Here is a 14,146-nt window from a genome sequence, read left to right as displayed (position 1 = left end):
CAAATTTGTTCTGCATCTTCTGCATCTGATAGTGTTGCTTAATGGGTCTTAAATGTTGACACATTTTATAAAAGGAATGCAATTTAAGCTGTGACCATTAGTTTAAACGCAAATTGACAAAATAAAAATAAGAGATGGTGGTCAGATTCAGTTGCAAATCGATGTCCACAAAACAAGTGCAGCTAGACAATGCACATGCTTTTCATACCTGCTGCAAGAGGAATGCCCACAAGATTGTAGACGCTAGCAAGGAAAAAATTCATCCGAATTCGTCGCACAGTCTTCCTTGAAAGATCAACAGCAGCCACTACATCATAGAGATTGTTCTGAAATAATGAAGGATAAACAAATATGAGCATTTATAGCAAGCACAGAGAATAAATTTGACATTATACACTCGAACCCTTTGCAAGTGCTCTTCATACAATGACCGATAGTAGTAAAATCTCCCCACACCACACAGCACAAAGAATATATGACTTGTGTGGCAAGAAATACAACTCTGAGTAGCAGTGGCATGAAATCATTTCAAGGATATCTGAAGTCACAAGTAGGATGCCAATAAATTTACTGTGACTGCTGCACAATGAGTAACCTGAGTTATTTAATGGTATATACGCTAAGCAAACAGTCAAATAATGAGCATCATGGCATCACTGCTTTTTTTGCACTATCCCTACATGTCATAAAAACGCAGTATGCTGTCCCCACTGCAGAAGCACGCAGGTACAGTAGACTACCATTAATTCGATCCCGGCCAAACATCCCCGCTGGCGCCCGTACATACTTATGGGCCCTAAATTTCATTGCTTTGATCCTAAAATTCGCCTTCACCCAATAATGTGAACTTGACTGGTCATCACGCACGCGGCCCAACCCCTATGGTAACCCCAATAGCAATCCTTTAAGAAGTAGCGTCTGTCTTGGCAGAGCTTAGCGGACAGTGAACGCATAGAACATGCATTTAAAAAAATCTGTCATCTAAAACGGCTATTCAGCCTGCCCTAGGAAGAATTGAATAGCTGTAGCCCACAATGTCTGATTACAGTACTTACCCAATTCTAACGCATGCCTTCTTGATTTCTTTTAAAAGAAAACTGGGCCGTAAATTGGCTGCTTGGTGCAATAAGATACAAATTTGGAAGACACAAGCTTTGCCTTTAAGAGTGGAACACGATAGCATTCAGAGATCCCTGACTGCATCTCACGCCTCCCAGCAACTGCAGCTTATGTAACCATAATGTTTACCGGGAAACACTGGCGGCAAATGCTATGCTTGAAGCAAGCTTTCTGGCAGAAATGCGGCCTCTTGCTTGGGCCACAATGCGGCACAGGCGAGCCCCATCTGGAGGCGTTGCAAGGAACTGGGTGCGCCACTCTGTAGTCTACAATATTCGCGCATGCTGGCGTATGCAAATCTTGGATGCCGTGGCCAGTCTATGAATGGGAGAAACGCTGGAAAAGGGGTTTGAGTTTGAGTTTCAGTGTAACAGAATTATGTTTTCTCATATATTCAAATTACAATCCAATGCTATCATGTCTGTAGGTTGTGTGTAAGTTGTACTTTCCGATTTTTCTGATGTATTGTACTTTGAGAAATTCAATTAGTTCAGTAACTTTCTTGCACTACATGGAGGGCCTGTGTGGTTGGGTATGCATGGTTTGGAATGATTTCTGCAGAAACGATGTTCGATGCTGGATGCCGATGACGGATTTTCTGCGACACGGGGCCCTTAACGCTGTCGCGTTAACTACAAGCATCTTCATGGGGTTTGTATGCTTTACCACATAACACAACCGTACTGCGGCGAATTTGACTTTGCATAACTGTGCAATGATGCTGACTTTAGGAAACCGGGGGCATCATTGTGCAACACATATTTTCTTTCTAAACAATCGGATGTGTGCCAGATGTCTACTTTGTTTCAGAGCTTTAATATAATCTCTGCATTATTTTTCTACTTGGAAAACATAGAAAATGGGTGTGCATTAGATTCGGGGACATGTTAGACTCTGGCAAATACTGCCAAATTAATTGGCGGTATGTTCCAACATCCCTTATGCATATTGTTTAATTCGACCTGTTCGATAATTAGATCGATTTTGTCAGTCCCATCACGGTCGAATTAACGGAGTCGACTTTATTGGTGCCTTAGCAAAGAAAATGCTACACAGCATAGAATGAAAACGGCAGGGTGAAATAGATACAACAAAGAACACTGCAGTGTCTGTTTAAGGTATCTTTTCAAAATTCCCTGTTTAACTGTAACATGAAATGGTAGACCATAAATGGCACCTTAAATTCATCTTTAGAAAAATATATACTGATAACCTCATCATAATACAATGCTACATCTTGCAAATAAGTGAATGGTCATGCCAGAACAAAGGCTGGCAATGCTAGACCGTCGTAAATATTCAGAATATAAAATGTAATTCTTACTCTAAATTTTTGTCACTCAAGTGTTCCTCAAAAAGTCACATGACTATACCTGCATGTTCAAAGGTAATTGAAACAACACAGTGAAATACACTAAGCTTTAGATAAGTGTAAGGCGATATCTCATATACAGCAAGAAAAGTTTTTCCTAGGCCATGTTGCAAAAAATGTGAAACCTATACAGTTTCTGTTAAGGCTATTTGAAGTTGCAATGCTGCACATCTGCATCAGCACAGAAATTCACAAATTTAAAAGGGAAAGCTGCTGCATGACATCATTTCTCCACAAGGGGCTCAAGATCAATAGATCATCAAACTTATTTTGCGTGAAACATATTTAGAGAGCTCTACTTAAATCAAAATACATCACCTATGCTAGACAAGGTTATCCTTTTATTTTTGAAACTGTGGAGAAGTTTAAACTTGTATTCAGCATTCAGCTCCAATGCCCAATATTATCAATATCAAACTTCAATATCACCAAAGTTCTTCAATTTATTGCTACAGTACATATGAAACAAGACTAGTAACATTTTTCCCAAACTTTCACTGCCTTGTGCAGTACATTTCATAATGCTGGCTTGACTCACATTGCAAAGGCAAACTTTCACTACAGGCTTTGGCTTCAAAGGCCAGGGCTCCTTCCTGCCCCTTTTAAGCTGGACGGGCACTTGCCACTCGGCTTGTTCAGTTTCAGTCTCCGCTTCCCGCGTGTCTTTGCTCTAAATTTTTATGGCAAGCGACATTACAGTAGCTAGCAATGCATCGAAGCTTTGCCTTTGGCTCGGGTTTGTCCGAAAAGCGGTGCATGGGAGTGAGAGATTTTGTTTGAAATAACCGTTGCATGGTTTTTGGAGTTCAAATTCATGGGAGATCTTTTTCTATTCAAATACACAGGGCTTTGCCGGGACCAACAGAGCAGTTCAAGTTTTTCATCAATTTGAATCAAGAGATTTTGAATTATTGGGATTTCACTGCAATGAGTTACCATGACTCATAATAAACATCACGAAGACTGTGAGTGCATAAACGACATTCTACTGTATGTGACTTGAGATGTACAGCCTTTGTCAAAATTTCCAAGCCATTGCACACGTGATCAGATCTGTTGCTTGGCTGCATGCACTAAGAAGTTTCATTTTTAAGAAGCCCAGGAGATTGAGCGAGACTGTGCTTTCCACTCTGCTAGGCTATGGAGCAACAATGTTTTTGGTAATAATAATAATAATCATAAAGAAGCTTCAGTGCTTCAAAACAATTAACGAGCCTTGTTGACTTATCTCACTCATTAGGCATGCTAAATAAAGCATAGAAAAGATAAGGACACAGAAATAGAAGGACGAAGATTGAAGAACAGAGAATTATGAACTCTTCCAGATTCTTATTCCAGATTTTTTTCATATTTCATCTCGTTCCATCAATTTCATTTCACGAGCATAAAACATGATTCGAAGATACAGCCTTCCAGATTTTTAATATTATTGCGCAAGCATTGACCACACGGCATATCAGCACCTTAGAACACATAGTACAACCATACAGCTACAAGTAGGTCCTGACACACATTGCTGCTGCTTTTTCTTCTCTCTTTTCTTTAATGAAGGTTGCCAGATTTATTGAAATAGCAACAATTATACGGACACTTGAAGCATGTTCGCACCGTCAATGCTGCCACCAATGCTGTGCAGTCTTGGGTCTAACAGTGCATGCGCAGCCCAGCCCACTCAGCCCGCTCTGACCAAATGGCCAAGTGCATATGCTGCCTGTGCATATAGTGTGTTGAAGGTCACATGACCTGTTGCAAGTGCCAGTGTAAAATAAGCGCTAGTCAAGAAGGCTGGTGGCTTGATGTACATTGTCTTCCCGCATGCCCACTATTGGAGGTCACTTGATCTGCCAATTTTGGAGGCATGGCACAATTGAAATGCTAAAAGAAATGGCCGCCCGGAACGATCACTTTGGGACAAGCACGCAAACTCCTCACAGCCAGCGCACCTCATCAAGCCAGCATTGTGACCACGAATGCTCGTGGTCATCGAGTGAATTCACTTCATGTGTGTCTCTGGGCATTTAACACCATGCTTGCTTAGGTAAGTGAATGCTTAATGCAATTTATGCTGACCATAAAACATTGAACAACTTAATTTGTGTAATAATCTAACACTTTGCTATCACTGTCATGAGCCAATCAAGGAAGAAAGAAAGAAGAAGAAAAAGCAGAAGATAAGAAGAAAACAAGAAGACATGAGGAGTCAGTGGCAGAAATAAAGAAAAAAAAAGAAGATACAATACAATATAAAAATACAAAAAGAATACAATATGAAAGCAGAAGCGCAAAAGTGTAAAAGTGCACGTGCAGCTACGTGGCCAATGGGAGAAGGGACACGTAGCCGAAGAGAGTGGCCCAGCTACGCTACAAGGAGACGGGGCTGGAGGCTGAACACGATGGGTGGATCGCGGAGACGGTGGCAATGCAGTGAAAGTAGTTCTTCAGCTGCCGCGGCCACGACACGCGAGCTGAGCGGACCTCCCACCGGAAGCCACAGCTACAGGCTGACGGCGCCGCTTCCCATATTCCCGGTGGCTACGATCCGCAGCTTGTGGAGTTGACCGGGAGATCCAGGCGCCTAGACCACTCCACCTTCCTGACCCCCTGACCAGGCCAACCATGGACCAAACGGCAGACACAGCGACATCGAGTCTACGACGCATCGGCAGGCCCAACGACATGGCGTCGGAAGCAGTGACAACGATGAGACGTGGCCACGTCGGTAGACTTTATTTATTTTCAACTTCATAATACGTCGTGTGCAAGGACTTAAGACAATATTTTCAATTAACTAGCTTTGTATATAGTTTGTCGTATGTTAGGGTTTTGCCATCGGGTTGGCAATGCGTGCTTTCTGGATATATGTATTTTTCTTATGCTCATGCCCCATAAAGGCTTTTCCTAACTCAAACGTTCCTTGCGTCGTGTTTACCACCCTGAGACCGTGACACTATCAATGCATCACCTTTTGGGTGAAACTGTGACTTTTTATAAAGTATCAGGAAAGTGTAAAATGCAAGCAGCTGCATTAGGTAGAACCAATGCATGCAGAGACCAGGAAGCATAAACATCAGTTTTCACACTTCTTACCCGAATCAAGACCAAGTCTGCAGCTTCAATTGCCACATCTGTGCCATCTGAGAGGGCGATGCCAACATCAGCCTTAACTAAGGCAGGTGAGTCATTGATGCCATCCCCAACCATGGCGACTTTGAAACCTTTATTCTGTAGGTCTTGGATTTTCTCTGCTTTGTGTGAGGGCAAAACTTGAGCAAACACTTCATCAATGCCAACCTGCAACATACAGGAACACTTTATGTCAGGTACAAGTGTTTCTCGAAAGTTGCTGCTTTTGTGTGCATCAGCAGAACACAATTTGAAAAACGAACATAAAATTATTTTTCACCACCTGCTTTTTGAATGCTAATATTAACACATTAATTACTAATTTAAGATTCATTTAAGTATATTCAGTTTGAGATATATTGTTAATATTTTAAATGAAAATTCATTCCTAGTACGGTCAACTACCAGCACCCAACAGCATCCACAAAAATTAATTAGAACCTAGGACACATTTATTAGGAGCTGAAAATAAAATGCAATGACAAAGTATATTTGCACTTGTAGAAAGTCAAAATAAGCAACGACACTAATAAACTGTGGGACTGTAGGGTGTTAGAGATCAGCAACAGCCGGCAACACAGAAAGCAAATGCTTCAGCCATGGCTGGTGGCTTGCTGGTCATTGCTTCAGTGATATGTATTCCCCACAAACCAGAGTCAAATTAATGGATGTTTAACTATAATGAACCTGATCAGTAATTACCTTAACTTCAAAATGGTACTAAACTGAGCCAGTACGTATACATCAAGTGAGGGACTAGCAACACAAAAGGGAGGACAGGAAGCAGACACAGACAAGTGCAGACTATACAACTGCATTTTAATGAAAAAACACTGTAGTCTTGCCCAAAGTGCAAAGCAGTCGAGTTATAGCTAGCTGTGACAATATTCTGTCCAGCGTAGTATCCCTTGTATCAAACATGTAATGCAATGTGTGAGCAATCTGCACATATAAAGAATCATGTCTTTTGCCTTTTCTCCATGTGCATCCTGTACTGCACTTCCTTACCCTCAGTTCAATTTGGCATCTGCATTTCTTTAGTGCCACTGTTCTGCTTTATTTTTTTACCTTGGTTCTGGTTTACGATGGCTTCATGCACCATAGCACACCCCATGATGAGCGCCTCATAACTCATTGGTGCTCCTTATTCTCACATTTAGTCAATGTCATGGTAGTGAAGTTGGCTGGTAGGTAAATCTTCAGAGGGAAGGTTCCAGCTGCGAAACTAGTTGTAGTGCCTCCTTTTCTCTTAATTAATACAGGGTGACCTTTGTAACTCGTGCTAACACTTAAAAACATACGAGTGCCACGTAGCTGGACAGAACCAAGGTAACATTGTTTGTCGTCGCTTGGAGCAAGTCAGACAATTTCTTGTATTCTGTCCAATTACATAATTAGTTATTATTAATTAGTTCACTTATCAAATATTATAATCAGAGCAAAATTGTCAATAGGAAAATTGTAGGCCATGGTGAAAAATTCCTGATCCATCTTTCTGTTGCTCAATACTTGCTACTGTAAGGTAATCACGTGGACCGTCATGTTTGTTGATGTGCGATGAGATGAGAAAAGACTCGAAAGCAGTAATGGGACGGGTTGCACAGGCGGACATATAATTCACACTATTCTCTTAGACATAAACAAATAATATTCTCTAGCACAGATGATCTTCTAGCGTATGAAGCCTTACGATATGGCATACTACAGAGTTAAGTTACCCAATAGCACACAAAGTCCAGGCGCCGCGGCATACGGCCCCCCACCAGTGGTTGCTCACGTATGGTAGGAATTTTCGTTGACACGCCGTAGGCGTCGGAGGCGGCTTGGGTAGGCCATGGAGGGGACGCTGCGACAGCCGCTTGGTTGCTGGCTCAAGATTCCGATGCCGGAACTGCGGGAGCATCAGACTCCCGAGTGCACAGGAACTGCAAGATCTCAGGACTCGGCCAGGCACGGGACACGGGCAGGACCTCAGTTTGGTGGTTTGCGACCTGTCACGAGGCTGCCAAGCAGTACACCCAGGTAGCCCTCTAGGGACTCTTTCCATGAACCTCGCTCAGCCCTCATTCAATCGGCCCTCCTGGCTGCTGCTGCCCGTTCGCTCCTGTCTTCCTCTTCCTTTTCTTTCCTACCGGTTGCAGCGTCAGATCCGCTAGCCCTAGACCAGCAGTCTGATGGCTTGTGTCCTCGCTTGTTGCATATGAAGCAATGGGGCTTCGCTTGACCATTTGATGGCTCATTACCTTGTGTCCCACTCTTCACATACACCTTTTCTTCTCGACCTCTAGCCAGATTTGTCAGACTTCGTACTTCGAGATAGTGATACGCAGTTTCTGCCAAACTGTCAAGACCTTTGCAACCTTACTCCTTCAGAAAGATGGCAAGCTTCTAGACCCATCACCGCAAGAATTGTTCGGAGACAACCTGGTTTCTCAAGGCGTCATACGTCTTTTCAGTTTTGGCCAACCCTTGCCAGTGATCAATATATCCAAGCAGCCTGCCTGCACATTGGTGACCTGTTTTGCCATTGTTGGGCTTAGCCTCTCGAAACTTGATTCAATAGGCCTCTTGCGTAAATCGACACTTCTGGAGCAATGTTGCCTTAAGCTTAGCAAAATCAGTCGTGTTTTCAGCAGATATGCGCCCAACGACAGTGAGGGCCTCCCCCATTAAGCACAAACTCAGGGACAGGGCCCACTTGTCACTAGGCCACCCTTGGTCTCTGGCCACTCGCTCAAACCTTTGAATGTATGTGTCGAGCTCATCCCAAGTTTCATTGAACGCTGGAATTAATTTGTGCGGGCTTCGGAAACCTTGATTATTTGCTTCCTGATCACTTGAGTCGGCTGTGACTGCTTGACTTGTCTGTTGCAATTCTTGCAAGCGCAGCCGTAGTTCCAACAACTGGCGTTCTCCAGCTTGCCGCTCTAACTCTCGTGCATGGTCCTCTTTGGCAGCCTCACGCTCTTGTGAACGGCATTCTCTTTCTCTGCTATGCTCCTCATCCATCCACTGCTGGAGTGCCTTGCCTGTGAGTCCCAACTCTTTACAGAGACCTATCAATTTTTCGGCATACCTCCTCAACCACAGCACGCAAACAAAGTGATACTCTCAAAGGTGCTACAAGAGTTTAGTTCTGTCGTGGACACCAGATAATGTAAAGTAATCGCTGCACCGCACATCAACAAACGTGACGGTCCATGTGATTACTTTACAGCTACATATAAGTCTTTTCCAAGCATTAAAGAAAGGCACCTTCAAGCCGTCTTTCTTTAATACTTGAAAAAAAAATTATGTGTATCACGTATTGAGCACCCAAGCGGATAGGAGCATACTGCGGGAGCGGGGGCTTACTCCGGCAGAAATCAAGTCTCGCTCTTGCCGTCTCCCTCGGGAACAGCAGAAACGCATCATCATTGCTCCAATTCCACGCAACGTTCGTCTCGAACATAATGTGGGTCGGAGACGAGCTAGGGCCAAGGCTCTCCTGGTTGAGGCTCAGGAATGGGCTCAGGATTGTTGTTTTGTTGATGCTGCCAGGTACCCTGACGGGATGGCATTCGTAGCGGTGGGCATCGATTACGATGGGAAAATCACAAACTCTATGACGGTTCAAACAAAGCCGGCCAAGGTGATGGAGCAGGTGGCGATAGCCCTGACCCTGCTGGACGACAGAAGGACCACAATCTACAGCGACTTGAGGATGGCTGTCTGAGTGTTTGCCAAGGGCACCGTTTCGGAGCAGGTCATGTGGATTCTGCGGGACAAGGACATCAAGCTGCACACGATAATCTGGTTCCCCGCACACATGAGGCAGATTGAGAGTGCCCCGCCATACCTCAACGAGTCAGCCCATAGAGCTGCACGAGGAGTCGTCGATCGCATAGCTACCGGGTGGCGTGGCGCTGAGGTTATGGACAATTGGGACCCTTCCTCCTCATATAATGAAGGCGCCTCATATTTGAGGTGCCCTACAACTTTGTATTTGATATGTTTGCGATTCAAGCAACAATTAAATAGTTTACTAATTAAAAGCAATTATTTATTAATACTTCATGATGAAAAAAATACTGGCTGTAAGTACACACGACTATGGCTGCTATGCAGCTGGTATGATTTCTCTAGAGCTCTGGGGCTTTTTTTTTTTAATCTTGGTCCAAGTTAACTGGGACACCCGGTATACATGTATATTGCAACACAGACACCACAATGACTTAAACCCTGTACACTTCAATACCGCACTCTTTGCCATCTTCCAGTTTCTCAGTCCTCATCTTCCTCTAGCATCCACAGATCTTTACTTGCAGCCAACTTACTGATGATTATGATTATTAAGGCTTGGCACTCTGACTCTGTGCGTGCGTGCGTGTGTGTGTGTGTGCGTGCGTGCGTGCGTGTGTGTGTGTGTGTGTGTGTGTGTGTGTGTGTGTGTGTGTGTGTGTGTGTGTAAACTGTGGCAACCTATGCTTACAATATACAGTGATGCTGCATATATAGCTCAATTGTCCCTATAACAGCAATTGCTGTAAAACAGGAATATGTACAGTGGAGATTGCTCACAGCATGAAACAAGTGTTTTCTGCATGTGAAGGAACCAAAAATAATTATTAATAAGGAATTACTACCTGCTGTGCAATGGCTGATGCAGTCTGCTTATTGTCTCCAGTCAGAAGAACAACCTTAAAGCCCATCTCCTTTAGTTCACTCACAGTGGCTTTGGACTCAGGCTTCAGTGTGTCTGACACAGCAAGTATGCCTGCAAGAACACCTGAACAGTAAAATATATCAATCAGTACATACAATGATATTTCTGAAAGTACAGAATGTGAGAGGTGTTAAAACATTGTCTAATATGTTAAGAAAACTATGATGCATTGCTGGTTGCACGTTAAAAGTATGCGACAAATGGCAAAGCACAAACTAGATATTACATGTAAAAATCAATACTGTAACCTGCAACGCCTTTGAAGTCTGGCAATACTATAACAAGTAAATGAAAACTGTGTTGCCATATTAATGAAACAAGGCAATCTTAGTTACTGAATGCTAAACAGGAGGATATTACAAGCTTGTAAAGCACATGAAACAGAGCTCCATGAAAAGATCTTACCTGTCCCTACCTAGATGATGCACAATGACTGAAAAAGGCTAAATATTCTAGTGAAATGGTAAAGATTCCGAACATTGTAAAGGCAATTTACATCCAGCTTGCTTGTGGTGGCCTGACATCTCATAAAATAGTACAGTTAGTCCACTTTTTTCATGTATATTTGTGACTTGCCTGATCATATCATAAGAAGCCAACAAACAGACACCAAGGACAGCATAGGGGAAATTATGTGTACTTATTAATTGAATTAAAGACATTATAGTGGATAAAAAAAATTGACTGCCCTTCATTATTGTAATGCCTTGGCTTTGCACTCCCTCACGGCGAGGTCAGCATGTCGACGACAAGCCCTTTCTCGAGTGATTTCCCGGCGGCGTTCACCAAACGCCACCTTTTCTTCGGCCGAACGCACGACGCATGGCCTGCTCCCACCGACGTTCCTTCAACGCAACCTGCTCTTTGGCAGAACAACCCAAAAGTGGCCTCCCCATCTGAGTGTCGGGCCTGAACCGACGGGAAATGGTGGGCGCAAGGCGAACGAACGCACAATCACCTCCCTCTTCAGCGACTAACCACTCACTGGGCCTGCCTTTACGCAACCATGAGAAAGATTCAGTGCACATACAAAAAAATTTGCCAACATTCACCCGAAATTCAGCATGCATCGGCCATCTGTAACAGATGATTATGCTCTGCGCTCATTCAGAGCTGCGCACTGAATGAGTGCGGACATGTTCTTGTCGCGCTCCCCAATTCTGCCAACTTTGCGTATGTACAGCCGTTTCTTGTGCTGACATGCAATGACAGGTTCAAAGGACCAGTGCAATTCGTGCTTGCAGCTATTCTTCAGTCAACAACAATTTTTCTGATGCTGTGGGCCTTGTGGCCGCCATTTCCACTGCAAGTGCTTGACCATCGTTGACGAAGAGCACGAGCTATACACGTCCACGGGGTCGAGCACGTACAAGTGCTCCCAGTGTACTAGATGCAACGGTGCGACAGTATAGGGCTCCCAATGCCACCTATAAGTGCCTTGTGGGACCAAGACGTCACTGCCTGTGATCGAGCCTGTGGCCAACTTCGTGTCGTCGTACAGACCCTGTGCGACAAAATCGCATCACTTACAAGTGTGGTTCTTGATCTGAAAAAGGACAATGACAGCCTCCACTTGCACGTGGCCCGGAACACAGAGCTACCTACACACAAGGCTGTATTGCCTCTGAAACGGAGAAAACGGCGAGAGAAGGCAAAATCGGAAAAAAATCTAACCGACGCGGGGTCAGCCAGAAGGCAGCGGCGGCTGCCGCCTCTCCGTTCCACGTAACCTCCGAGACTTCTTGCCCGTTGCGAATCTCGGAGGCTTTGCAAATCTTGTACAGCTGCTAATGTTGTGCGGAGATGGCACGGCAAGCTCCAAAACACAGCGAATCAAGTACGACGCAGCTGCGCTTGCAATCAAGAACCAACGAATCATGGCCTTCGCCACCTTCACATGTTCAGCGTCTTGGTCTCGGCAGTCTTCATTGGTTGTGCACCTCTGTTTTCAGCTTAGGAGGTATCGGCCGTCGCGATTCATTGTGATGGTGTTAAGCCTCGGCTAACGTTCGTTTCGGTGGACATCGGTGGTGTGGCACAGTCGGACCCAGAGCTTCCACTTGAAGATGGCGTGTGCCCGCGGCACACGCCATCACTTTCTGACACGCCAAATTTCTGACATGCCCTATACTGCTTCCAAATCGCAGTGTACTGGTGCCCTCCTTCACTTTCGTTAGTTTGAACTTTCGTTAATTCGAACTGAAGCGGCTTCCCCTTGCGGTTCGAATTAACGAGGTTTTACTGTATTTGGAGTGGGCCCTCGCAACTTCGTCTCAAACTGACCCTGTTCACCTTCATGTGTACACAGATTCCCAGGCTGCCCATCAGGCATGTGCTAATATTATTTACACAGATCCCGTACTGCAGAAGATCCGGCACCAGGCACACCTGCTCCACGAATGCGGTCACGATGTTACCATTCACTGGGTCCCTGCGCACTGCAGTATCCCCGGAAACGAGAAGGCTCATAGACTGGCGCGCGCTCATCTCTCTACTGCGCTAGCCAGAGCCTCCGATAATTTTTATCCTCTCCTAGCTACCACACCTAAGGTAGCAGACCCAATGGCAGACAAGCATGCGACCAAACAACGACGTGCTGCCTACCTCGCAGCAGTGGGCAATCCACTCTCTATACCGTCACTTCCACCGAAGGTATTCACACGGCGAGAGTCAGTCTTGCTTCGGAGAATCCGGACAAGCACCCTCCTTACTCCTCACTTGTTGAACCGTTTCCACAAGGGTGGCACACCACCACCTGTAAGTGGGTTCTGTTCCATGTGCACATGTCGTGCTGATCTAAACTACCTTTGTTGGGAGTGCCCCCTCTACATCCCACCAAGGCTTCGTGCCCTGGCCACCATACAGCGGGGACCCTGGCCTTCTCTCCGGACTTGGGTTTGCCCGGATACCACATCTCCGGACCATGCCATCGAGCTCTGGCGAGCACTGCTGCTGTTCCTTCAGGACCCTGCTGCACCACCCGTCGATGATCGGCTCCGCGACAGCCACAAGCGTCATGCCGCCCCCACTTAGCTGCCTCCAAGACGTTTATTAATAAAATGGAGGCAGTTTTACTCTTCCCCTTTTCCAATAACACCCTTCCTCTTTCCACCGCAGCGTCTTCGACGCATTTTAATGTGGAATAAACGTGGTTTCATTAATGCATTCAACCATTTCTCCTGTCCGTGGTTACTGTCAGCTGTAAAGTACTGCTTGCTTCGCCCTAACCTGTGTAATCCTAGCATTTTCTACGTGAATTCCTCTTGCACCTCTAACGCTATAACACGTCTTGAAGCACAACAAAATAACTTGCGTGATGATCTTGATATATTCAGTTCTACTATTTGCTTATTATCTGACTCTCTGAATAACTAAATTTTTTGTAGCATTTTGAACCACTGTTGTTTGAGATATTCTGTTTCGTTTTTCAGTTTTATGTTCATTGCATAACACAAGTGCATCAATATTAAGGCATAAAGCTGTTCTTGGGCACTTTAAGAAAATAAATAAATAAATAAATAACATATTAGGAAATGTATTTGAGAGAAGAGGATTTAAACCACATAATGTCTTTCATTATGACACATTTCGATACTCTGTCGGCATTTTTCATGAGTATCGACTGCTTTCTTCAAGTTCCATTCAAATATTGTCAGTGGAGCTTCATAAAGCTGATAATACACAATCTACAGTGCTCTAAACATCAACCCTGCTAAATCAGCTTGGCAATTTAAAAATTGCAGCAATTACCAAAATGCTGATAATGAGTCGAAAACAGGCTCACAAGCCTATTAATGCCAAAGAGTGTACACAGGGAAAATTTAAAA

The 14,146-nt window shown here is 44.4% G+C and overlaps 1 protein-coding gene and 1 long non-coding RNA gene across 2 annotated transcripts in view; one reads left to right on the top strand and one right to left on the bottom strand.

Moving 5' to 3' along the window:
* LOC139049079 (uncharacterized) overlaps window positions 1-3,465 on the top strand; it is a 41,042-nt gene extending 37,577 nt beyond the window's left edge. The window contains exons 2-3 of the long non-coding RNA XR_011508113.1: window positions 1,681-1,770; window positions 3,337-3,465. This is a non-coding gene — a long non-coding RNA (uncharacterized lncRNA). The remainder of the gene's footprint in view (window positions 1-1,680; window positions 1,771-3,336) is intronic.
* Window positions 1-14,146, bottom strand: part of LOC135914179 (copper-transporting ATPase 2-like) — a 152,230-nt gene that overhangs the window by 24,709 nt on the left and 113,375 nt on the right. Inside the window, exons 17-19 of the mRNA XM_070524259.1 lie at window positions 10,240-10,382; window positions 5,579-5,782; window positions 209-326 (exon numbers count right to left, since the gene is read on the bottom strand). Coding sequence (XP_070380360.1) covers window positions 209-326; window positions 5,579-5,782; window positions 10,240-10,382 — 465 coding nt within the window. The remainder of the gene's footprint in view (window positions 1-208; window positions 327-5,578; window positions 5,783-10,239; window positions 10,383-14,146) is intronic.

The sequence above is a fragment of the Dermacentor albipictus genome, chromosome 1, assembly GCF_038994185.2.
Source record: "Dermacentor albipictus isolate Rhodes 1998 colony chromosome 1, USDA_Dalb.pri_finalv2, whole genome shotgun sequence".
In the NCBI taxonomy this organism is placed as follows: domain Eukaryota; kingdom Metazoa; phylum Arthropoda; class Arachnida; order Ixodida; family Ixodidae; genus Dermacentor; species Dermacentor albipictus.
The sequence above is the reverse complement of the archived record's forward strand: the minus strand, read 5'-3'. Positions and strand labels throughout refer to the sequence as shown.